This window comes from Glycine soja, chromosome 20 (assembly GCF_004193775.1).
Source record: "Glycine soja cultivar W05 chromosome 20, ASM419377v2, whole genome shotgun sequence".
Classification (NCBI taxonomy): Eukaryota; Viridiplantae; Streptophyta; class Magnoliopsida; order Fabales; family Fabaceae; genus Glycine; species Glycine soja.
The window spans coordinates 3,692,167-3,719,654 of NC_041021.1; the positions used below are offsets into that span (position 1 = coordinate 3,692,167).

Genomic DNA, 27,488 nt, shown 5'->3' on the forward strand with positions numbered 1-27,488 from the left:
TAATTCACACAGGATAATGGCTGCCTCATTGTCCAAATCATCCAATTGTTTTGGGTCAATAACCTTGCTATAGATAGCATTAAAGAAAAAACACAGGTGGGTGATGTGTCATCATTTTCTCCTATTTCTTAACCCTTTTTGTCACCATTTTAATTACTGATTAGCCTTAATTGTCAATTTAATTATGTAGTTTTATCAATTGGGCCTACTGGACTAGTTTTGTGTTTTTAATTCAATTTTAGGAGAATTATAAGAAATTGGGCTTGAATCCGAAATTGGGCTTGGACTTGAAGAGAGCAGACAATTTTATTCTACCAAATCTTATCTTATCTAGATTTTATCTCATCTAGATATTATCTCATCTAGATATTATTTCATCTAGATCTTATCTTATCTAGATTTTATTTTATTTCATTTATGGGCTTGGATTTAAAACAAATTTGTAAAGTTTTGGGGCTGAAAACTATATAACAGCACCAAGGTTCTAGTTTAAGCTCTCTCTCTCTCTCCTTCCTCTCTTTTCTCTCTCTCTCTCTCTTCTCTCTTCTTTTTTTTTTTTTCGTTTTAGTTTTCAGAGTGCTACTCTTTTTTTTTTTGTTTTAGTCACTTTTCGTTTTAGCAATAAAATTTTGTTTTTGCTTCAATCTACAATTTCATTCTCTATTGATTAATGGAAGGCTAAGTCTCCAGCGTTGTTTTCTCTTGAGGATCAAGCACAATTCTCTTTGAGGTTCTATTATTACTATTAAATTCTGATCAATTTTTCCTCTTCACCAATTACTCTGTATTTGTTGCTATTAACCCATGCATGCTTAGTGCTTGATTAATTGTCTCCGCGCTTAATTTACGTTCATGCTTAATGATCGTTCATGATTAATTGGTGTATGTGTTGCTTAATCACATAATAAATGCCTTATGTTAAATTTCGCTTAGTAATTTAATTTAGGGTTGGATTAAGTGGTTGAACTGATAAAGGATAAATTCTCGTAACCTAGGATAAGAGACTTGCTTGTGAATCAAGGGGAAGCAACGTGTTTTAATTCTGATATTTTCTAATTCAATTTTACTCGTTGTTTAATTTACAAAAATAAACAACCCCCCCCAATTCGTTACTGTTTTATTACCATCTGTTATGAACGTTTGGTTGATCATTGTTCGTTGGGAGATGACCTAGGATCACTTCCTAGATACTGCATTTTTAATGTTTATTTGATTCGGGTACGGTCTCGATCAAATTTGGCACCGTTGCCGGGGAGCAGTGGGCCAAAGGTTCATAATAGTGTTTAGTTATCTTATTTTATGTAGCGTTCTGTTTTGCATTTCAGTTGCATTCCTTGTTTAGCGACTGATTCAGTCTTTTGTTTTGCTATGAACAGTGATTTGCAACTGGAATTAACGACGGATTTTGTAATTTAATTTACAATTTTTGTTTTGATAGTTAGAGTTGTTATTTTTGGCTGAATTTTTGTGTGGTAGCTTCTTTTGATCCATATTTCGTGTGAAAAATACCAGGAGCACTTGGTGTGGCATTATTTGAGAGAGACAAAAAATTTTTAAACTTGTTTTTAGCAAAACTTAAAACGATCATAACTTTTGCTCCGGGTATCAGAATAACTATTATTATATATGTATTTGGGGTAGAAAACAATTTCCCATACAGTGGCAGCTTGCTGAAGCCGGTTGGGGACTCCCAAACTCCAAAAATCAGCCGTTTACTAAGTTTTTTTAAGTATTATTGTCCTATTTTTCTAAATTTTGCTTAGGTAGTTTTCATAGTTATGTTTGAAATTTTTTGTGCTATCTTTTCATGATTTTAGGGTGTTCCTCACTAAATTTCAGCTTATTTTGGTATCGTTTGAGTATAGTTGTAGTTTTACCCCCTTGTTAGGTGCTGTTGAGAAACACATTATTTGCTGCATATAGTTCATGACTAGGGGCAATCCAGGTGATTTACAACCCTTTGATCTTGAAATAGATAGAACCTTTCATATATTAGTTAGGCATAGTGTGCATCCTGGTCATTCTGTGCATTGTGAGCATTCTGAGCATTCTGTTAAGGGTGATTCTGAATATTCTGATTTTGAGCATTCCACTACTAATTTTTATACTGAGAACATGGCTTAACCTTACCTCGTGAGAGGACTCTTAGGGAGATGGTTGCACCTAATTTAACTTATGAAAGCTTGTGCATTCAATATCCTGATGATGGTGTTCCATATGTTCTCAAGACTGGACTAATACATTTGCTGCCCAAGTTTCATGGTCTTGCAAGTGAAGATCCTCATAAGCATCTTAAGGAGTTCCATATTGTTTGTTCCACCATGAAGCCCCTAGATTTCCAAGAAGATCATATCTTTCTAAAGGCTTTTCCTCATTCTCTGGAGGGAGTGGCAAAAGATTGGCTATACTACCTTGCTCCCAGGTCTATTTTCAGCTGGGATGACCTTAAGAGGGTGTTCTTGGAGAAATTCTTCCCTGCATCTAGGACCACTGCCATCAAAAAAGACATTTCAAGCATCAGACAACTTAGTGGAGAAAGCTTGTATGAGTACTGGGAAAGATTCAAGAAATTGTGTGCAAGCTGTCCTCACCACCAGATTTCTAAGCAACTCCTTCTTCAATATTTCTACGAGGGACTTAGCAACATGGAGAGGAGTATGATTGATGCTGCCAGTGGTGGAGCTCTTGGTGATATGACCCCTGTTAAAGCTAGGAATTTGATTGAGAAGATGACTTCCAACTCCCAGAGATTTTATATCCCTGACTCTGGACGTATACTGATTAATGGAGTGGATTTAACAAGCTGAAAACTCAATTGTAAGGGTAAATTTGAAAAGGACTATTAATTAGAACAAAAGTAATTATATTGAGCTAGACTTATACCTAATTATACCATATTGATAACTAATTTAGATAATTAGTAGTAATAATTAGTAACTACATAATATTGTTGATATCTTAAATGAATTTGGTGTTAGTGTGTCAACCTTTTCTTCATAGTCATGAACTTGTATAAAGATTGTTCAAATAAAATTTTGTTTATTAGAACTGACAGACTAAGATCTTAGGGAAGCAAAGCTTAAAATCAACAGGGCTATAAACTTCCATTTATAATCCAAATTGTTGACTTCACTAGCTACTATGCCAAAATGATACACTCTATTTGCATACTCAAACAAGTAACATTATAATATTGAAGTTCTCTCATTTTTGTCATAGCTTAATCATCATTACATACTTAAAAAAATTCTAGAGCTACCTTCCATGTTTGAACACGGTATAGTAAAAGCCTACACTACTGTCTGTACTCTCAATATCATTTTCAATATATAATGAAAAGAGATAATTGGGAAGAGTAGGCTATAATGAAAATACCAAACCCTTAAGTCGCCAGAAGTAAAAAAAGAACCAAAGCTATATTGGGAATGAACAACAAACTTCAACAGAACAACTACATCAAAAACTAAATTTCGATATTATGTGTTAGGGGAAATAGGGGCTTTAGTGAGACATGCCATGTAAGGTAATGTTAATTGAACAGATCAAATGAACAAGGAAACATTGTAAGGAAATGTAAATTGAACAAAAACTGCTTACCTGACTAACAATAGCCGCACATGATGCCGACACGACACACAGGAGACAGATTCGATGGTCGCTGAGTGTGTGGATGAACGACGGACTGAGGACACAAATTAAGCGAATAAGCTAACGAGTGGTCTCTCTGGGTGAGCGAGGTTGAGCAAGGGTGAGCGACGTGGGCATGAGGTTGAGTGAGGTTTAGTGAGCTGAGGTGCACGTGACATAGCCAGTTAGGGTAGTGATTCTTAGAAATTTAGGGTACAACTTCAACAACAGTCCTTTAGACAATACCATCATTGTCTATGTTCCTCAAAATTACACAAAAGCCATCATCCTACATTCTAAGATGGTTGAACAAGATCATATTAAAATGTAAGTCGTGAAAACAAAAATAATTATTCATAATTACAAAAATACCACCGCGTCACATTCTAAGATGGTTCTGCATAACTGTCTTAGAATGTGCGTCGTAAAAAGGTAAATGTTTGGGACATGTGAAGAAATATGTTTAAAAAATTTATATACATTTACAATGCTTTGTAACAACAATAAATGTTTTATAGTGACACAAATAAAATCACCATATAACTACACAAATAAATTTAACCACGTGCTTCGTATGGGTCAAAAACTAATTGGTTTAATGATAAAACAATAAAACGATAATTAAAATAGGTTTAATGATAAAAAGGTAGAATAATTAAAAATTAAAACCCAATTAAAACCATTTATTTTGTAATTAAAAATTACAAAATGTAAAAGACAAAAGAGCACTTGTGCCACATCAATGTCGGTGCCTTACTCAGAGAGTCATGGTTCAGGTTTCATTTTATATATGTAGTTATTTGATCTATGGTACCAAAAATATAAATGTAATTTATGAGACATTCTTATATTTTTCCATTTGGATTTATGCAGATACTATAATAGGTGTAGGAACAATATATTGGGGAGTGAGTTTGTGACAAAGAGAGTGGTTTTTATTCGCTCCTTCATACTTAATTTTATTTGGGGCATGATCAGATACTAAATGTGATTATGTCTCTTAATAGTGATTTGAACCTTAGTTCATCAACACATTGTAAGAGACTAATCCTCCTTTATTAGACCTAATCCCCATTGATAACCAAGAGAGTTTTTGACTTCAAAAACATTAAAATATTTACCCAAATTTTAGTTCAGCAATAAAATGTTTTTATTAAAATTATAATATTACAAGTATAATTGAAAAATAAATAACAATAATCCATGTGAATAAAATAATGTGCATTTATTTGTCTGCTAATATTTTTCATAATGAATGTTTATAAAAGTATATTGAATGCAGTAACAACCCATGATCTATGGCCTAAACACTTGTATGTTCTTTACTTTTTCCCTTTATGGGTTAACTTTTGGAGATTTTTGCTTTATTTTTCTTTGAGAATCTAACCACTTATTTTTACAAGTAGAAAATTGTTGTTTTGAGCCTCTAGAAAATGGACAGTTATGCACAATTAAGGAAATGAGACATGCCTTTAGGAATTGAGGACCATAGCTGGTCCAATGCTTCTCAAAGAGATACATCCATGCCCAACCTCAAACTTATTTGGATTTGGTACAAAAATGAAATTTTCAATTTGCTAGTTGAAATTTCTAACTATTTTAAATGTTATTTTTGTCTCATTCAAGTTACATAAATATTTTGTAGCATGAATAATTTTTGGTACAAAACACCTTACACCAATTGTGCGGGAGCTTAAAGCACTACTACAAATAAGGCCTTCAATAATGGTTTTGTAGGGCCTATTATGATGATTTTTAACCGTCATGAAATTGACCGTCATTGAATATGAAATGTTTTCGATGACGTTTTTAAAATCATCACAAAATATGTTGCTTTTACAACAAAAAAAAATCTTTACATGTATTTTTATGATGATTTTTTTTTGGAAAACTGTCATAGAAAATTTATTAGAAAATCATTATAAAAAGTTCAACATCAATGATAGTTTTCCACAAAATCGTCACAGAAGATAAACTTTCTATTACGATTTTTTAGATAACTGTCATTAATGTCGAGATTTTTATGATGGTTTTGTTTTTAATTCTTTTAATGTTCCTTTTGTTTTAAAGAACATTTAACCTCTAATTTAACAAAAAAAAATAGATACATGAGTTCAATCCAAAATCAATATAGGAAATATATCCTGACAATGTCCTTGACAATGGTGTTTCATCACTAAACTACTACAACATATAATAAACACAAGTTAATCTCATTCCTTTGTTTTAGCATGCTCTATATCTAGCAATCTTTGTCCTTCCAACTCTTTTTCCATTGCAATTATTCTCTCCCAATTGCATAATTATAAAAATACTTAGCTTCCAGTACAATCAATCAAAACAATATATAACAAGCACCAAAATCATCAATAAAGAGCTAAAACCTATCAATTTCTTGTAGAAGATTTGCTTCTTCCAAATGTTTTTTACGAGCATGTCTCATAAGTAGTTTCTTTTGCCTACGAGTATGATATCTTCTTTGAGTTTGTACTTTTCTCTGATAACATAATAATAACAAGTTTCAAGCACTTAGCCACATTCCTCACACACACACACACACACACACACACACACAAACCCACTAGTAAACCAAGACTAAGCTCTCAATAATTATAATATTTTGCTTTTTTACCTTTTTGGTTGACAAGGGGAGGGATAACAAGATATTTTAACCAAAGATAAGTGACCAAACTTAAAATACAGTGGTATTATGAAAAAAAAAAAGACAAAAAGACAAGGAAAATAAGAAATACAATATCTCAAGAGAGTTGCACAGTCAAATTGGATCCTACTAATTTCTTAAAAAAATCATAAGCTTTAACATGGAGACAACTCTACCCCAGGGGAGATTTATAGAATGGTTCATACTAAAAGACATGCAAACCCTCTTAATCAAACCATGCAAAAAAGAAAATTGTTGTTAAGTTGCTAGGGACCTGTTTCAAACTAACTAAGTTAAAAAAATCATGAAATAAAACAGTTGTAGAAAATTTGGCTACTATGACCAACTAGAATGCGTAACAGCTGGAAATAGTATAAATGCATGATGAATTTGGATAATTTAGTATAAGTAGATTGCAATACTTCTTTACCTTTTAATTGAAAATTTTATTTCCAACCAAAAGACATTTTTAGCTACATGCACATGAGACATGAATCGGAAGTTTTATACACAATAGCAGTGCAAATTTAAATGAGCTGCAAGTTTACAAAAGGTTCAAATCTATTCAGTTAAATATTAACAAGCATAAAATTACAAATAGAAGTAGGCAAATCTACATTAATGAAGGAATTTGTTTGAATGTTGTGTTTTGTATGTTCATTGTTCACACGAGTCTTATTTATAATCATATATTAGGGTAAAATAGTATTGCTCATAAATACATAAGAATAAATAAATCAAATCCCTATTTTGTGGTAATTGCATCCCTAATTTACAATAATATCTATTTACATATTTAAGTATTTAACTAGTGTTAAATATGTTATCTAACATATCATAATCAACACACAAAAAATTGATTTTGGTTTATTCACTTAAAGTACACAAACTTGGGTAGGACTCAAGATTACGTGTCAATAAATTTTTCAGCACCTACACACTATTACAAGTTGCATGTAGAAATCATTTTGATGCAAACAACATTTGGACTTTCCTGAAAATTGAAAGGATGACATGGTTCTTTTAAGTATATTACATTATTACCTGGAAAACAGATTCACGTGTATTAGCAAAGTATGAGTCATACTGCTTTAAAGAATTTTGAGAAAGTACTTCTTCAAGGGCCTTACATATAAACATAATTTAGGAACTCAGTATAAGTTAAGAAAAAAAATACAAAATGATGCTTTGAACAGGAAAAAATAGTTAATTTTTTTGTCTAAACTGAAATGAATAACTAGTTTCTTTATAAAAGATACCTGTTTGGCCTCATCTCCTTCATCCCTCAATCTAACAAGGACTTGAAAAGTCCTCTGTTCAAGGTCTCCAAGCTTACCATCTAGAAAAGTAATAGATAAAAATATGTAAAATTAAGAGTTGTACAAAATAATCCAAAATTGTAAAATACTCATATCATACAAATATAGCAAGGAAAAAGATTGATACTATGCTTTGTTGACACAAAAGTTTCAACATTTTTCCATAAATTTTGAGGAATCAAAGAAATATTTTCAACTGGTGGGTACAAGCAAGCATAAGCAACAAGTGATAATGAATATCTTTAGTTCAAGTATTGAATAAGAGAGAACTGAAATAAAACCAAATTGAACCTGGTCTTGTCAACAGCATAAGCACTAGCTGGTCCTGCAAGTTGTCATGTCCATGCATATGCAACCACAACACCATCTAGACAATCCAGTGGCATATGCAAGCCTAAAAAATCTTTCCTCGATCGAACTGATTCGTTGAGAACCCTAGACTTTTCTACCTCCTTACCTATTAAACCAAAGCCATGTAGAACTAATCACGCAAATGACATTGCAAAGCCCAATCCAAAACCCTAATTCAGAAATCCTAAAAAACAAAAGGAGCAAGTGAAAAGGCTTCCATACCAAGCGATCAAAGGTCTTAAAGATACAGAAGCATGAATGCGTCTTCTTTGAAGAAGACATAGAGAGGCTTGTAGCCTTGGTGAGGCTGGGCTGCCATGATGAAGAATGCTTTGAGGAGGTGGTCGACATTGATTCGGATGTCGGCAATGATTCATTCAACTTGTCCAATGCTTGAGCCTTTTGCTTCGGTGGTGCCTTAGATGGGGAGCCATTGGAGAACGGAGGACAGAGGAGGAGTGGAGGTCGAGAACGATGCCACCTTGGCCTACTGCTACTACTATATTTGTTGCATATGCATTTGCATTTGCATTTGCCAATGGCACACCCACAAAGAAAAGAAAGTGGGTTTTGACACAATTAGTATTCTTGTACGACTTAGATTGGGCCACCGCTCACCTGTCATAGCACATTAGAAAAACAAATAAACAACTTAGTTCAAGCATAAGCAAAGGATTCTTACCTTCGCCAAGAGTCTTGACGCTTCCACACGATGGCAATGGCACACAATGGCAGCAGACAGACTTTCCACAACAACGACGAAGAGTTCAATGATGGACAATGAGAAAGCAAAATAAAGAGAGAGAGAGAGAGAGAGAGAGAGAGAGTAGAAAGGGAAGACAAAGGAAGATGGACCATTAGAGAGAGGGTTCAGTGGCAGCACTGGACCTCCGGTGGAGGTGCGGGAGACACCTACAACGACAACATAAAAAAGAAGGCACTAGAGGAAGCACATTTTAGGATGCAGAGGGCGCCAAGGTTTTTGAGTGAGACTTCGAAAGAGGGCACAAGCTGAGAATGAAAAGCCAAAATTCGTCACATTCAAATATGATTTTTCAAAACCTTCTTTGAATACTCAATTTCAACGATGGTCTTCCTAAAATTTGTTGTCGATTTGCAATTTCAATGACGTTTTCATGAAAACCGTCATTGAAATGTTACTTATATTTACAAAAATGTCACCATAATTTTAACGACGATGATTTTGATAAAATTTTCATTGAATGAGCGTCGTTAAAACTTGTTTTTTGTAGTAGTTGTAACATCGTGAAATTTTGATAATTAAAAATAGATGTTTGATGTTTTTCTTGTGTTATTTGATTACTTGATTAATTTGGATGAGTTAATTTATTGTGTGAATTAGCCATGTGTGATTTGCTTGATGTGGATGTTGAGTTATGTCGACTTTTATTGATTTAGGTTGAAATTATGAGATTTCAAGTTTTTACCTAAACCTGTTTCACTAAAACCACAATCCTGGATTTGTTAACCGTTGAATCGCCGTTAAATTTGAACTATAGGCTTGCAACCCAACTCTATACATTCTGACCATTGGGATTTCCAATATACCATCTTTAGTATGAGATATGATATTTTCAATGAAGTAGTAAAATTTGTTGGAGCAGAATTTGCCCAGGAGAGTCAAATTTTGCCTAGGCGAATTTGAGCTGGATTAGCTTGCCCAGGCGAGCCAAATTTCACATAGGCGAGTCTTGTAGGCTACAAATATGTCCAGCAGCATAAAACATCCATTTTCACCTTCATCTATTCCCCTAAACCCTCCCCCAACACCCCAACCTCCTCCTCCACCACCACTGACCGCCATGAGCTGTCTTTTCTTGTTGTCGGACCACAACATGGAGAAGAATAGTTTAATAGGAGTTGAATCTTCAAAACTCAACTCGAGAATTCGATAGAGAACGAAGCCTTCAATCCTTCCTTCATGGTTTCTTCGAGGTAACTGTAATTTCTAAGTCTTCTCCTTGTTAGTTTGAGCCTATCTTTGCATCTCTTCTGACTTGGGATTATTTGATGTTTTACACTTCCTTTGAAAACCCCTTGAAAAAGAGACATTGTAAAAGTTGTCTTTTTATAAAATAGACTTTGTTTTTTGTAATATTTGTTGAACCCTATGCACAGTGGCATAATCAGAATTTCAAAATGACATCTCTTTGATATAGATGTCAAAACATCCTTTTTTAAATTGAATGGGTATTTGACCCCAAAAGTTAATATTAACCTTGTCTTTGAAATCTATATTGAATTATCTTTGATTTGATATATAGAGCTTTGCATTTGGATGAACGGACGTGAACCTAAGAGATCTTAGAACAACACCGCAAGGAACTAACAGAGAGATATAGATAGGTGAAGGAAGTTTATTGTTTGTTTACAACTTTTGATATCATAGTTAAGGTCAGGGAACCCAATTATGGGAATATATGTTCATCCCTCTGCATGTTGTTTTTAACTAATGGGATGTACATTTTCTTTCTATGTAGGCTTTTGGGAACCTACAAATCTCCTAAAAAAACATGTATGTAATGTAAGAGTAAGACATAAATTTTTTGTATAAAAAAAAAATAAGAGGATGAAATAGTACTTAACAAAACCCATCCTTTGCAATATTCTATCATCCACACATGGCCATAAAAGGAGTGCGAGGTTGATATAGGGGATGAAAGGAGTGGCTCTATCTTCTTTCTTCTTCTACGGGTTTTTCAGAAGGATCATTGTGTGGAACGACTTTCAATTGGTTTAATTGGGCATCCGTTGTTTCGCAATCTTTTTTCATTGCTGCCCTTATGCTTTCTTACATTGTGATAAATACGATCTTGTACATACATATATTGCAAGACTAATCATTGTGAACTTGCAGAGAAGTTTGGGAAGGACGAAGGCCATGCAAGTTAACCCCATCCTTCCCAAACTCCTCTGCAAGCTCACAATAATTAGCCTTGCAATATATGTACAAGATCGTATTTACCATGATGTAAGAAAGCATAAGTGCGGCAAGAAAACAAGATTGCAAAACAACGGATGTCCAATTAAACCAATTGAAAGTCATTCCACACAATGATCCTTCCGAAAAACCCGTAGAAGAAGAAAGAAGATAGAGCCACTCCTTTCATCCCCTATATCAACCTAGCACTCCTTTTATGGCCATGTGTGGATGATAGAATATTGCAAAGGATGGGTTTTGTTAAGTACTATTTCATCCTCTTATTTTTTTTTATACAGAAAATTTCTGTCTTACTCTTACATTACATACGCGTTTTTTAAGGAGATTTGTAGGTTCCCAGAAGCCTACATAGAAAGAAAACGTACGACTTTTCAGCAGAAAATAAAGAGGGAATTTCTTTAAAATAATTAGCTTAGAAAACTGATCAAATATGCTATGGATTTGACTATAAGTGACAGTAGTACATGTGCAATATGATAATGGTAGGCTCAAATAATCGATTTGACTTTAAAATATAGTTCTGGTTCAATAACAAAAATAGTTCAATTTTGAGTTTATTATAATAATAATTTTAATATTTATAATATATAATAATGATTAAACAAAAAGTACAAACTACAGAAACTAGTATTATAATTATATATGTATTTTGGCTAGTTGCTTTATTGTATTTGGTGAAAGATTTTCAATAGTTGCCTGGAACAAAAAGTCCTAATTTAATTAGAAAAAACTTCTGAAAAAGTCCGGCTATACTTTAGTGCAACTGCTCACCGAACTTCTTTGACGGTGTACTGTCTCATTTATTGGTTATTAATGTTGGGGTTAATACGTCGTAGGGAGGGTGGTTATTTACATGAGTGTGGGTCAATGGTTATCCTCTATTCATGTTAACAAGTGTCTTATGATCGACATTAATTTAGAAATTAAATAAAAAATTATTAATATATGCAAAATTATGTTGTTTTTAAATTTTTTTTATGTTGTTTTATGATTTTTACGATAAATATTTTATTAACTTTATTTTCTTAACCAATATCTTTAGAAACACTGGTAGGGAGACTCATCCTTTCTTTTACGAGTTTATTTGCTCATTAATGTTGGGTAACCATTTGATTGTGGGTTTCATTTTGCTTTGCTGTATTTGGTGAAAGAAATTCAATAGATTCCTGAAAGAAAAAGTCCTGGGGAAAAAAAAAAAAAACTCAAAAAAGTTCGGCTATACTAGTATGCAACTGTTTACCGAACTTCTGTAGCCGAGAAATCAAGGAGATTTAGCTTAATGTGAAGAATTATTTTCACCTACACATTGTTTTAAAAAGAAATTAAACAAAAAATATAAACAACAATGGTTTACATAAATTAAGGGAGTTTAAATTCCTTAGTACGGTATTCAGTTCTTACATAAAAATAAAAATAAAAAAATCAAGTTACCCTTATGTTTTCACATTGATCACTACATGCATAGCTTAAACAGCATTGGATACCTTTCCATCGTCATGGAAGGGCAAGCCAATAAGACCTTCCTTCTCAAACTCCTCCACAATAACTTCTCCATGATTAGGCTTGCAATATGCGTACAAGACCGTATTGAACGCAATTTTAGAAACCATACACACCGCAACGAAATAAGATTGCGACACAATGAACACCCAATAGCTCACTACAAGAACCCAACCGTCACTAGTTCCGTTAAGATCTTTTGTCACAAGTAAGCCGTTCAACACAACGATCACTTCGAAAAAACCATAGACGAAGAGAGAAGACAGAGCCACCCTTTTCATTCCTCTGACCAACCTCGCACTTCTCTTGAGGGCCTCCAAACCCCAACATGATTCCAAGATCACAATCACAGGCACCAAGGTCCAGTTAACTTGCAAATATATAAGAAAAAATAGCAAAGGAAGTGCAATAAGGAACCCGATGAAGTAGTAAAGGGAAGAGTATGAAGTTGTTACATTGAAAAATATAGCACCACAAATGATAAGAACCAAGAGAAGGGCATATAAAAGAGAAACGAAAAAGATGATAACATGAGAAACGATGGTGGTGGCGAGGAGGGGCAAGAAGGAAGTGGAGATGGACTTGGTGATTGTGGATTTGAGGTTCAAATTCAATGATTGGTCATTGAAGAAGTGGAAAACGCTGTAGGTGATGCTAATGACTCCACAGTTTGAGAAGATAAAAGTGAAAAGGGAATAGAGGAGATGAAAGAAGAGAGAGTGGTGTTTATAATTTGGGTTTGTTGTAGAAGAATAATTATAAGGATAAGGGATAATGTTGGTATAGAAATGGTTGAAGAGGTTGGAGAGGGTGGGAGAGAGTAAGAGGGAGAATGAAAGGGGAAAGAGGAAGATTAGTGAGAGAGTTACTAAGTGACGAGAGTGTGCTTGGAAGATGTTCCTAGTTTCACAAAAGATGTGCCAGAAGTTGTTTTGGGCCATTGGGGATGGATATTTTTTGCAGGGATGAGTTTTGTCATGTTTTCCATTCTCTAACTAATGTTCCATTTTATAAAGAAGTCTTCTGTGTATTAACTTGGCTTACAAACGTGTTTTTTCTTTAAAGAGATTTGAAGGGTTCCCACAAAAGCCTGCTCGGAAAGTAAACGACTTTTCTAGCATGAAGAAACAGAAGGGAAATTTCTTTAAAATAATTGGGTTAGAATACTGAAATATGCTAAAAATATATTGCGTGTATGTTGCAATATAATAATTGTTGGCTCACATAATCGGTTTGATTTTGATAAAAAAAAAATGTCAAGTTTGTATTAATAATAATAATAATAATAATCTATAACTATTAATAATCCCACTTGGTGTCCATATTTTATTGGACAATTTTATCCTTAAATCCCTTCATAAAATTTTTAATTTTTCTTCAAACCTACAGTCATTTTCCACTACTTCTATATTATTAATTCAAAAAATATATAATACTATGATCAGAAAAATCCAAAAAATGCTTAAGTGTTTACAAATTATAATTATTTTTTTTATGTATTTTCATACTTTGAAAAAATGCTTTATGATTTTTTATTGTTAATACTATAAAAAATTAAAAAGATAAAAAAGTAAGGTTAGTATACTGAAATATGCTAAAAATATATTACTTTTTTATCTTGGAGTTCACTCAATTCAGAAGCAAATTAAAAATGCAAATGTATTTGGAAAATACAAATGTCTTTGGGAATAAAATTGGTGCATCGATAATGATGTCACATTTAGTTACAAAATGACAAAAATAATAAATGAAAATGAAAAAAAATGAAAATGCGCAAAATAATTAATGCACATTAATAGCGATGTTTTTGGACAGGGATTTGGGAGGAATGGATGACATGTAGGCCCTGCGGTGGGTGTCAAACCTTGTTTATATATATATATATATATATATATATATATAAAAGTAATCTTGTTATTAGTATATAATATTTAATAATTTTATTGATGATTAATTTTTGTGAAAAAATTTGACTGTTCACTTCTGGTGAAATTTTTTATTTTCTATCATATTTTTTTATCCACACAGCTAGCACCCAAAGACTTGTTGGTGTCCAAGTATATGCTTGAAGGTGGAAATTTTGTTATTGAAGAAAGTTTTAGTCTTGACTTTAATTAGCTAGTTGACATATAAACGCGTTTTTGTTAGTTCGTGGAAAGCCCCGGATCATAAAGGAGACGACTTTTTCCAGCACAAAGAAAAGAAGTAAATAAGTTAATTATATTTTATATATAAATATAATACGAAGAATTTTCTTTAAAATGTTATGATAAAAAATTGAAATATGCAAATATAATATACTCTCCTGGTTTCTAATTATAAAACTTTTAAAAAAAATACTTGTTCTTTTTTATAAGATTTTTTTTAATTTCTAGATATATTAATTATTTTTTTTCTTACATATTATTATTTAATTTTTTTTCTTTTCAAACATTAATGAGAATCAAGGAAGTGAATATAAAAAGAATAAAAGATAATTTTGGTTTTGTAATAATTATCTTTTTAAGAAATATAAATTAATTAAAAATATCTTATAATTAGGAAGAAAAAATTGTTTGTAGTTGTTGTAGTGTGCAATATACGATAATGGTTGCCTCAAATAATCGATTTGGAATAATAATAATAATAATAATAATAATAATTTCTTCAAGTAAAAACAAATATTTAGAATATGTCAGAAAATATATATTGTTTTTATTGACTTTTTGACAACATAAACTTGTGCGGTTTGAAATAAGTCAAATCAATAAATAATGGCGACTTTTAAAAACGGAGCAATGAATGATAATATGTACAAATTATTATTGAAATTTTAATATTGGACTTTTCCTCAGCTGAACTTTCAAGCAGTACATATATAATAAAATTATTCATTTTATTTTTTCTTTCCAGTTTAATAGTTGTACATTTCCTCGAAACTCTCCGGGTTAGTGTGCAAAAGCAAATTATCTGAATTGTTGACCAAATGACCAACCTTTCCTCAAGGCCTAGGATAGGTAAGAATACCATCTGAACATACCCTATCATGCCTTGGGTGATTGCCAAATTGATTGATAATGTAATTGTAAAAATTGCACATATCATCTGGTCCCAATCATTATCACTGCCACATGTAAGATAAGTGTAGAACAAAAGAAAATCAGCTAATTATCGTTTGAAAGAAAAAAATCATTCTGATCAGCATCCACTGTAAAGAGATGTTGCATTCTTACAACAAAAATTTAACAATCAATTAGTAGAAATTTTATAATTCTTAATTAATTAATATGGGTTGCATGTTATATTATAACACTTATATTACTCATTTACATTTAAATAAGTTCAATATAAAGTGATCTGTTTAAGTGAGTCACTGCCTAAAAAATTGACATGGGCTTAATGAACGAAAATCAGCTTGGCCCATAGGGGATAATGAAAATCCTAATAGGTTTAAAACATAAGACATGGTTATGGTCTCAATATACCAAATCAATAAACAATTTCTCCTCCTCCATCTGAAGAGAAAACGAAGGTCCAATAAGGAATAAGATGATTTGATTGAGAAATATCATTAAATCAATTGTTTGTGACCACTATGTGTTGATCAAGCTCTCTATGAATCTAGATATTATGGTACTCATTTGATATTTTATAAGATTTATTAAAAATAACCAAATGACTTGAATAACATTGTTTTTATCAGTAAGAATAAAAGATAAAACACATTAAAAATTTATAAACAACATGAGAGACGCGAATTTCCATCATGGAAGGACAAGTTAACATATTCCCTCCCAAACTCCTTATCTGCAATATTTTCACCATGATTGGCCTTGCAATATATGTACAAGACCGTATTGACCGCAATGTTAGAAGCCATAATCATCGCAAACAAAAAAGAACATATCACAATTATTGCCCAATTAAAAGTAATTCCATTAAAAAAGCTCAGCGCACATGACCCCGTACAGAATCCATAGAAGAACAAGGAAGATAGAGCCACCCCTTTCATTCCCTTGATCAACCTCGCACTTCTCCTGAAAGGCTCCAAACCCCAGCATGATTCGACCACCACGATCACAGGCACTAAGGTCCAGTTAACTTGAAGATACATAAGCACAATCAGCAAAGGAAACGCAACAAAGAACAACCCGGTTCCGCGGGCAAGCTCAGCCATGTTGTGAGTGAGAAGAACCAAGAGAAGCGCGTATGAAAAAGATATGCAAATGAAGACGGCTTGGGAGATGAATGTGGTCGTGAGGAAGGGAAAGAAGGAAGCCGGGATGGACTTGATGGCGGATCGGAGGTTCATCATGGCAGGTTGGTCGTTGATGAAGAAGTGGAAGACGCTGTAGGTGATGCTGATGACTCCACAGGTGGAGAAGAGAGAAATAAAGAGGGAATATAGGAGAAGAAATAGTATGAGAGAGCTAGGGTTTGTGTTGGTGGTGATTTGTTGGTGAAGGTGGAAGAGGGTGGGAGAGAGGATGAAGGAGGAGGATATGGGGAAGAGGAAGAGGAGGGAGAGGGTGTAGAAGTGAAGAAGGTGTGCTTTCATGATGTGCTGAGATTGAGAAATGAAACCACAGAGGTTTTGGGGGGCCATGTCTGGGAGGAGAATAACGGGAAAGTGAAATTTTGTAAGGATGATTGAGTTTTGCTGAACTGATTGTTCCTCTTGATTTCGGTTTCTTAAAGAAGTTGAGGATAACCATAATTTATTAATCAAATGGTTATGAAGTGGTTCTAAATTTGAATTCGATCGAATTCTAACATTAAGATATAAAATAAATTATCTTGACAAAATAATAATTCAGACCTAATTAAAATGTCTTATTAAATATAGTCTATATTTATATTATTTTCTTATATATCATTAACCAAAAGTTGTTAATTTCTTTTTAAATTATCAAAAATTATAAATTAAAAATATTTAATATATAAATTTTTTCAATTTTATTTTATATGTTTTATATTGAATAGTTTATATATTTTTATTTTTATTTTTATTTTATCAATTTATAATTAAATTTTATAAATTCATATGTAAATTATTTGCATATCTTTTTTGCAAATTGATTTTAATATAAAAATTAATTTTACTTTAATTATTTACATTTATTCATAGATAAGACAATAAAATACTTATTTATTTATTTAATTATATTAATATTATTTTTTATGAATTATTTGTTAACTATATATCATTAATCAAGAGTTACTTTTTTAAATTATAAAAATTTATAAACTAAAAAAATTAATATCTAAATATTTTTTTAATTTTACGTAAATAGTTAGAATAAAAATAATTTGTATATTAAAATTAATTTTTAAAAAATATGTAAACAATTTACATGTTAATTTATCAAATTTAATTAAAAATTGGTAAAATAAAAATAAAAATATGTATACTATTCAAAATAAAAAAATAAAATGATATAAAATAAAATATTAAAAAATAATATATTAAATATTTATAATTTATAAATTTTGATAGTTTTAAAAATAATTCTTGACTAACAATACTAAAAAATAATGTTAATATAATTAACTAAATAAAACAAATATACTAGTAATTTATTGTTATATCTATAAATAAAAGATTATGAATTTAATTTTTATTAAGATATTTTTTATTTTTTACTTTATTTAATATTTTTTCACATAAACATCATATTTATTCTAAAAAATAAGAATAATAAATATCTTAATTTAAAAATAGAGAAATCAAAATCATAAAGTTAAAATTATATTAAAATCAAAATTATAATTTAACCTAAAATTTACTATTCACTAATTTTATACCTATTAATAAATTCCACCTCAAAAGTAATGTATCCGAATGTCGTCCTGCTATATATATATATATATATATATATATATATATATACTTGACTTGACTAGTATTTATGCAGTTACGCTTACATGACGTTTTTTTTTAAGATTTGTTTTGTAGGTTACTAGAAGCAAAGGAAACGTCTTATTCATCTCAGATAGAAAAGGGCAATAAATACGCTTAATTTTCTATAAAATAATGTCGAGTTTTGAAATGGAGAAATAAATTATGACAAAATCTATAAAATATTCAACTTTTAATATTGAACTTTCTCCATGTTTGAACCTTTCAAAAAATAGCTTCCAATCGATCCATTATTTAATGATATATTCTCACATATATAATAAAATTATTAATTTTTATAACAACTTTAAAAACGAAATTCTAATCGCATTGAGATTGAAATAAGATTACAAAATTGGCTTTTATTTTCATGCCATATGTAGATTTTATTCATTTTTTCTCCTTTTTTTATACAATCTCCTCTTTCATTTTGTTTTTATCTTCTTTGTTGTTTCCGTATGCTTAAGCAAATTCACTAAATTATTGACCAATTTCTCACTTGCTATTGATAGCGGCAACTACATTTTTCAGTTAAGAGATGTGAAAATAAGTTGTTTCACCTATTCTATAAATAGATCAATCCAATTTGACTCATTTAAGGTTAATTCAAAAAAAAAAAATATCCAACCGGACTCGTCATAAGTTATTGGTTATACCGATTGGTATACTAACCTACCTAAAATTAAAAAAACATTTTATTTTTTTAAAATAAAACTTTTAAAAAAAATAGAAAAATAATTTTGAATAAATTAAAAAATATTAATTAAATTAAATCTTTTACTATCTCCACATAACACAACAAGACATTATCACAATCTAGAAGCCTAGAACTATAATAACAAAAATTTTAAAAATAATCTTAAAAAAGTGCTAAATAAAATAATGTTGAGCAATATTACAAAATACCAAAAGTTTATTTTAGGTGGGTTTTATTCTATTTCTAGTTAAATGAACAAAACAATTTAAAGCCTTAAAAAATATTACAAAATACTAGCAAGTTATTTTTCTTAATAGGTACCACCGAATGCATAAATCGACTGATACGATATTGTTCTAACGTAACCAGAGGTCTCAATGTCAAGTCCTATGTATGCAGTTACATTAAATACTCAAAGAGAGAGTTTGTCACCCATAGTAATCACACAAGGCTCAAATAGGATTGCCTCCCATGGAAGATACTTGTGGTCTATATAAAAAGAATATTATTTTTTAGGTGACTTATGTGGGTCGACCCAGCCCACCACGAGTTCAACCCAAGTGGGTCAGGTCAAGTTTTACAAGCAATTGTAAATTTCTTCCCTTTTTTGCGCCTTAGTGATAGCTGCAAAATTTCAGTTAATTTGATGGTCATTTTGGGTTAAGAATGATTACAATTTCTTCACTTTACTATTTCTTTTAATGAAATAAGAACATTTCAAGTGCTTTGGAGAAAATTGATGCAAAAACTGAAAGAAAAAGTCTTGAAGAAAAGTTGAAAATTGGGACAGCTCGCTTAGCGCACAAGACAAGCCCAACACATCTCCTTGCTTAGTGGTGAGCTCACGCTTAATGCGAAGAAAGCTCATGAAGAAGCCCAAAGGCGTGCCTAGCGTGAAAGTCCACGCTAAGCGCGAGGTCACGTGAAAATTAAGCTACATTAGGCTTATAAAAGGAGTGGGAAACAAAGGAGAAAGACACACCTACACACCGAGACGCGGAGACTCAGAGCTCTTTAATAAATACATCTTAAGTTTGTGCATCTCTAATAGGGGAAACCCTCTTTCTATGTTCATTATCCCCCTCCTCCTCTATCCACATTAGTTCCTAAAGTGTAAAGTCTCTCATGACAATGAGAGATTAAAACCCCAATGTTAGGAGCATAGCAGCCAAATTTCCTTGTAATGTAATCTTTCCTTACTATCTATTTAATGCAATGTCATTTTTATTGTTTCTTTCCTATGCTTTATTGTTATTGTATGGTGTGATCATCCATGCATTTGTTTTAAGGGTTATACATTGGGAAATGGTAATTTCTAAAGAATTGGGAAAGGACATCTAAACAATTCATAGCTAGGGATAGAGTGACTTTGTTTTGCCTTTGTATACATCTCCATGCTTCATGCGATTTACTATTCTATCTTTGCAAAGGTATTTGGGAAAGAGAATAGATAAATTACGCTCTTCATCGTGAGGGACCAGGGTTAAGTATCTTAGTAGATATGAGTGGAAATTGGAATAGTATTAAATAGAGAAACACATTAATATTGCATCAAGGATAGTTATGTATGCTAGACCCCAACATATTTTAAATTCTAAATATATCTTTAAGCATCATTATCTTTATCTTCTACATTTCTTATCTTTTACTTTAATCTCTTATCTCTTTAAATTTTTATCTTATCTCCTAATCTTCTATTTAAATTTTTATCCTTCTTATCTCTTATATTCTTTAAATTTTACATTTAAATTTCTTATCTCTTGTTTGTAAATTGGGTTTGCATCAATTTAAGTACAAAAAAAGTCTCTATGGATTCGACACTCGAACTTTCAAGTACTTTACTACTTGAGACAATTTGGTGCACTTGACAATTAGTTAACGCCTAGCCTGACCCAAACTCGTGGTGGACCGGATTAATCTGTGAGTTTGGGGCCATTTTGGCAGCTTTATTTTCAAGCCAGCCATGCATTATCATACTTTGACCAAGATTTTGTAATAAGTCTGAGGTCCTTTATGTCCTTTGGTTTGTCAACCTTCGGGGTGAGCACTATATTAGTAACACCATTTGAATCTAGGAACACTCCTTCCAAAATCCACTAGTTGCATGCATTGAAGACACCACTACCACAAGTACCACAACAATGTTGATAAAATATGTCAGATTAAAACCATCCATCCCGGGGTAGAGTCTGGGCTCCATATTGAACATTGCTTCTTGGAACTCCTCAAAAGAGAAAGGTTGGATCAGCCTTACATTGTCCTCCACATCGAGTTTCGGATCAATCTTGTCAAGAACAAGATTACAATGATCATCAACTCCATCAGAAAGACCTTCAAAATAATCAAACATTAGATTATAAAGATCCTCTCTTCCTTCCACCTTGCACCCACCCACATCCTCTAATAGACACAAGATAACTATTCTATCACTACTCCTATCATTCTACCAAAACTAAGAGATAAACATAAAATTGATATTCTTCATTGATAATTTCTTACTCAGTGCATATCCTATTAAATAGGGTTTACAAAGAATACCAACCATACAAGTGGCATAATCTAATATTTTTAGGAAATATAAAATAAAACTGAATATTAAAAGGAAAATATCAAAACTATCTACTCTTAAAAACACCCTATGTGGGCCTAGAAAGGCCCATCCTATCATTGTCGATGGGTTCACTTGGACCTTGTCCTTAAGGTCCTTAAGAAATGGGTTGGGGTTTTTTTTTTTTTTGAAAGGTTGAAAAAAATGAACTTAAGTGTATAGAATATGAATGGGTTTGGACTTGATTGGATGATGGTTATTGGATGACAACTGGCACGAGGTGTTGATGGGCGTGACATAATGGGAGTAAATTGATAAAATTGGGTGATAATGCTGGAAAAAAGTAAACCCAAACGCCTTGATTTGTCACACGCGGTCTTGTAAGATGAGTGAAACATGCTGCAGAAATTGAAATTGAAATTGATTAATATGACAATGCCTTATAAAAACAGGGACCAAATTAATAGTTTATTATTAATAAAATGTTGAGTGTATTTTTTTCCTTTTGAATTAGGATACTAAACATGACAGAAGAAAATGGTGATTGGAAGCCAAAAATTGGTTTAGAGTTTGAAGATGTAGAAGAAACATGGGAATTTTGGAGTAAATATGGTGAGGAAGTAGGTTTTGGAGTTAGAAAGCAATTCAAAAACAAGGAAAAGGAAGATGGTGTTATAAGGAAGGGATTAGAAAGCCGAATAAAAGAGATGGACAAGCTACCAAGCATAGAGCTGAGACCAGAACTAATTGTTCTATAAGAGTTGGTTTGTTGTTAGTCGGTAAACACGACTAACTTTTGTGTAAAAAACTATTGTAAATTATATACAACTCCTCCCATGTATAGTTGTTTCTGGTAGTATTGTAATTACTTTTTGATAATTTAGGTAATAGGTACTTTGTATCCCAATTCCGTGTATTTAATGATCATTCCACTTCAATTTCAGGTAAAACGTGCTACAAATTTCATGAACTCGCTAAGCCACTCATCTTCTGGTTAAGCGCATCATTCGCTAAGCGCCCATCTGATGGCTAGGTGCATGGACAATTCTGGAAGAAGGATGAGCTGTACAGAGGTGCTGAGCGAGCATGAACTCGCTAAGCGCACCGCTTTTAACCCTTAGGCTAAGCAAGAAGACTAGCGATAAGCCAGAAGTCACTTACGCGCGCTAAGCGAGCTTATCTTCCGCTAAGCGAGCACCTACCAATAGGATTGCCTATTTAAGCTGAAATCACGATTTTTGAAGGGTGGTTGAGTTTTTTGAGAGTTTTTGGCTGTGGATAGACTGAGAGAGAACTGAGCTTGAAGAGGAAGCCATCCTGCAGAGCTTTGAAGGAGATCCTGAGAGTTTGTGAGGTTTCTAGAGGTGGAGGAGACATCCCCACTACTTGCTCATATCTTTCATCTTCTCTTTTCATTGTTGTAAATGAATCTTCCCTATTATGGAGAGCTAAATCCTCAGTTGGTTCTTCCTATGGGGTACTTGATGTAAATATTTTCATATCTATCTAATGATGTTTTATGTGTTCTTTGTGCTAACAGTACTTAATTCTAGTGTGCTTTTTCTTTGATCACGTATTTGCATGCATAGTTAGGGTCACTCAACATTGGGAAATGGTTTGATCCTTAGAACTTGATAGGACAGGGCTAGCTTATCGTATTTTCACGAGACATCGGGGTACAGTAGTCTAGTTTTTGTTATGTTACGTCTTAATGCAGTTCTGGTTAAGTTTAGTCCAACAAGAGGGATCTAAGGACGACGCTTGATTAGGACTAGGCTAAACATGCATGAGACATCGGGGTTTAGCAGTCCAGGAGACAACATAGAGCACATGAACATTGTTAGGTAGAGAACATCCTTAATAACATCAGTCACCTGGTAGGAAGACCAACACATTGTCTATCTGTCTTCACACACCACTACTCACGTGATTTTCTTTTGAATAGTTTAGTTTACATTTTTGTCGATTTCACACACCAAAATTTTTGTTCCAAGACACTTATTTACTGAACCACAGCTTTACCAAGTAAAACAAGTTCCCTGAGAGTTCGATACTTGGTATTCACTTACCGTTTTATACTACTTGCGTGATCCGTTGCACTTGTCGGCTGTCGAATAAGTTTATGGCGCCGTTGCCGGGGAACTTCTTTCTATTTGGGAAGTTTAGTTCAGTTCTTTAAGTGTCTATTTGTTATTCTTTGATTACTTGTGAATACTCATTTTGTCTATATTTGTTTTCTTTTTGAATTGGATAACCATTATTTCTGTCAGTGTTTTGTATGCATAGATCTCCTACAGGTAATTTAGTTCATTTGGACTTGGAAATTGAAGCCACTTTAAGAATGAACAGAGCCGAAAGGAGAAGGAAATTGTTGCAAGACAGGACAGTAGCTTCCATTTTAGAAGAAGAAGCTCAATCCTTTGATTCTATATCATTTGATTCACCGTCATCAAGGGAATCCGCTATAGATTTACCAGAAGCCTTTGTCATGGCTGAAGAACATCAACACAGGGTTACCCTTGAGGATTATTCCAATAGTTCAGTTCCGCAATTCTTTACAAGTATTGCGAGGCCAGAAGTCCAAGCACATAATATAAACTATCCTCATTCCTTGATTCATTTGATACAGGGGAACCTATTTCATGGATTACCAAACGAGGACCCTTATGCACACTTAGCAATATACTTAGAGATTTGTAACGCTGTAAAGATTGCAGGAGTGCTACACAATGCCATCAAGCTTAGTTTATTTTCATTTTCTTTGGCAGGAGAAGCCAAGAAGTGGCTCCATTCATTCAAAGGTAACAGTCTAAAGACATGGGAGGAAGTTGTTGAGAAATTTATGAAGAAATACTTCCCCGAGTCAAAGCTGCAGAAGGGAAAGCTGCTATTTCATCATTTCACCAGTTCCTTGATGAGTCCTTGAGTGAAGCATTGGATAGGTTTCGGGGTTTGTTAAGAAAGACTCCCACACATGGATTCTCTGAGCCAATTCAGTTGAACATGTTTATAGATGGGCTAAGACCGCAAACCAAGCAGTTGTTAGATGCTTTAGCAGGAGGGAAGATAAAGTTGAAAACCCCTGAAGAGGCAACTGAATTGATTGAGAATATGTCTGCCAGTGATCATGCCATTTTGCGAGATAGAGTACATTAACCCACCAAGAAAAGCTTGTTGGAGTTATCATCACAAGATGCTTTGTTGGCACAAAATAAGTTTCTCTCTAAGCAACTTGAGATCTTAACAGAAACACTTGGTAAGTTGCCAACTAAACTGTCTACTGGTCAACCTTCACATTCTTCTGTTTTGCAGGTTACAGGTTGTACCATTTATGGTGAGGCTCATGAATCAGGTCATTGCATTCCCATTGAAGAACACACTCAAGAAGTTCATTACATGGGAAATCAAAAGAGACAAGGATACAACCAAGGAGGATTTTTTAGGTTCCAGCAAGGTCCTTATAATCAGCAAGGGCAATGGAGATCACACCCTGGCAATCAATTCAATAAGGACCAGGGTGGACCTTCCAATAGGCCACCTCAACAAGGGCCAAATATTTTTCAGAGGACCACCAAACTGGAGGAGACACTAGCTCGGTTTATGCAAGTGACCATGTCCAACCATAAGAGTACTGAGTCAGCCCTGAAAAACCTTGAGATCCAGGTGGGTCAACTGGCTAAGAAGTTAGTTGAGAAGTAATCTAGCAGCTTTGGAGCGAATATCGAGAAGAATCCTAAAGAAGAGTGCAAAGTTGTTATGACAAGAAGCAGGAAGCTTGTGGAGGTCGAGGATGAGGATATGGTCGCTTTAAAGGAGCAAGTTTCTTTGAAGGACACTACTAATAAAAAGAAAAATGAGGTAAGAGATGAGAGGAGTCAGTGGAGAGAAAAACCAATAATTATTGGAATGGAGGAAATAAAAGACAATGAAAGAGAACTAGAGGCAGGAAAACAAAAAGTAAAAGAAGAAAAAGAAAAAGTTGAAAAAATAAAGAAGAAAAAAAGAGTAAGAGTGAAAAAGCAAGAGAAAAGAGGAAAGAAACAACTTCAAATGATGGAAAGGAAGTGCCATACCCTTTGGTACCTTCCAAGAAAGATAAGGAACGCCACCTGGCGAGATTCCTAGATATTTTTAGGAAATTGGAAATAACTATGCCATTTGGAGAAGCTTTGCAACAAATGCTACTCTACTCAAAAATTTCTAAAATACATGTTGACAAGGAAGCACAAGTACATACACCAAGAAAATATAGTTGTGGAGGGTAATTGCAGTGTTGTGATTCAGAAAATTCTTCCACCAAAGCACAAAGACCCTGGGAGTGTGACCATTCCTTGCTCAATAGGGGAAGTCATAGTGGGAAAAGCTCTCATTGACTTGGGAGCCAGTATCAATCTGATGTCACTCTCCATGTGCAGAAGACTGGGAGAGTTAGAAATCATGCCCATTAGAATGACTTTACAGTTGGCTGACCGCTCCATTACCAGACCATATGGAGTAATTGAAGATGTTTTGGTCCGAGTAAAACATTTTATCTTCCTAGTAGACTTTGTTGCAATGGATATCTGTGAAGATAATGACATTCCCTTAATCTTGGGAAGGCCATTTATGTTAACTACAAGCTGCGTAGTTGACATGGGAAGAAAGAAACTGGAAATGGGCTTTGAAGATCAAAGAATTGATTTTGATTTATTTGTAGAAGACAAGCCTGTGCCAGAACAAAATGTTTGCTTGCAGATAAGGGAGGTTGAATAGGAGGTCCTGAAGGTGAGGGCCAAAATTGATATCACCCAGTGAGGTATATGTGTCAAGCTAATGACGTTAAAAGAGCGCTTCCTGGGAGGCTACCCAGTTCTAATTTCTTTCATTCTATTTTTCATGCATTGCATAAGTTGGAATTTGCTTGATAATCATTGAAAAAGGGATATCAGCTTATACTGAGTCATAGATATTGGGGTTGTTTTAAATGTTTTGGGGAAGTGGACTGAAAATAACTTAAAAGAATTTTCATGAAAACAGTCCACTTGCTAAGCGCATATCACTCGTTGAGCGCCTCTCCTCCATTCGCTAAGCGAGGCTAGCCTGCGCTAAGCACTCAAACCCCTATATCTCAAGCTGATTAGGCTCACTAAGCTGGCCATGGGTGAGCTTAGCCCAATTCAATTTGATTTGAATTGGGCTAAGCGAGAGTACACTCGCTAAGCGTATTGTGTTTGTTGGCTAAGTGTGATGTACCCGCGCTAAGCCCAATTCCTTGCAGCCTGAAATTGCGCTAAGCTAGCAACCACTCGTTGAGCGCATATCCCTTTTGTATGCAGGATGCAGTATATTCGCTAAGCCGACCTTGAGCCTGGCTTAGCGAGAGTTGTAGGTTTCCTTATCTGCACAATTCTCTTAACGTGCTGCTGTGCGCTAAGCGCTGTTAAAAAAAATAATTTGAATTTTAAATGGGCCCCATGTTAGCCCGCCAAGAGAGGAGGCGGAAAGCCAAACCTCTCTCTCGCTTAGCGGGTAGTCTCGCTAAGCGAGTTGGTCGAAAAATGGATAAGTAAAGTGTAACAGTAGTTACACTTACACTTACCCCACATATTTCAAAAGCTTTCCTACAACCTCTCCCTTCTAGAATTTTTGCATTGCATTTGTGAGTTCATCTTGCATCCTTCACCAAATCTTCACGAAGCATCTTCAATCCAAGTAAGTTCCCAACTTTATTTATGCTTCTTCTTTTGTTAATACCTTAGGATAGAAGACATTAGGTTAGCAATTTGATTTTTAGGTTTAGATTGTAAGTAGAATAAATAAAAATTAGGACTTTGTTAGGAGTTCAATGTGTAGATAGTGTAGACAATGTTGCATGTCTGAAAGGGGCTTAGTAGAGGCCTAAAAGAGGAAGTCGAAAGACTTCTTCATCTGCATTTTTTCTGGAAAACGCAGTCAACTCGCTAAG

General features: G+C 33.4%; 2 protein-coding genes and 1 non-coding gene across 3 annotated transcripts; all 3 read right to left on the bottom strand.

Moving 5' to 3' along the window:
• Positions 1-2,492: 2,492 nt before the first annotated feature.
• LOC114403956 lies at positions 2,493-2,599 on the bottom strand. Its single transcript, XR_003664722.1, has one exon. It is a non-coding gene; the product is annotated as a small nucleolar RNA R71 (small nucleolar RNA).
• Positions 2,600-12,230: 9,631 nt separating this feature from the next.
• LOC114402334 lies at positions 12,231-13,442 on the bottom strand. The gene has a single exon (XM_028364851.1). It carries the CDS (start codon positions 13,360-13,362, stop codon positions 12,388-12,390), a length of 975 nt encoding a protein of 324 aa, XP_028220652.1. The 5' UTR covers positions 13,363-13,442; the 3' UTR covers positions 12,231-12,387.
• Positions 13,443-16,076: 2,634 nt separating this feature from the next.
• On the bottom strand, positions 16,077-17,134 carry LOC114402698. The gene has a single exon (XM_028365351.1). The coding sequence runs from the start codon at positions 17,004-17,006 to the stop codon at positions 16,134-16,136; it is 873 nt and encodes a 290-aa protein (XP_028221152.1). The 5' UTR covers positions 17,007-17,134; the 3' UTR covers positions 16,077-16,133.
• Positions 17,135-27,488: the final 10,354 nt, after the last annotated feature.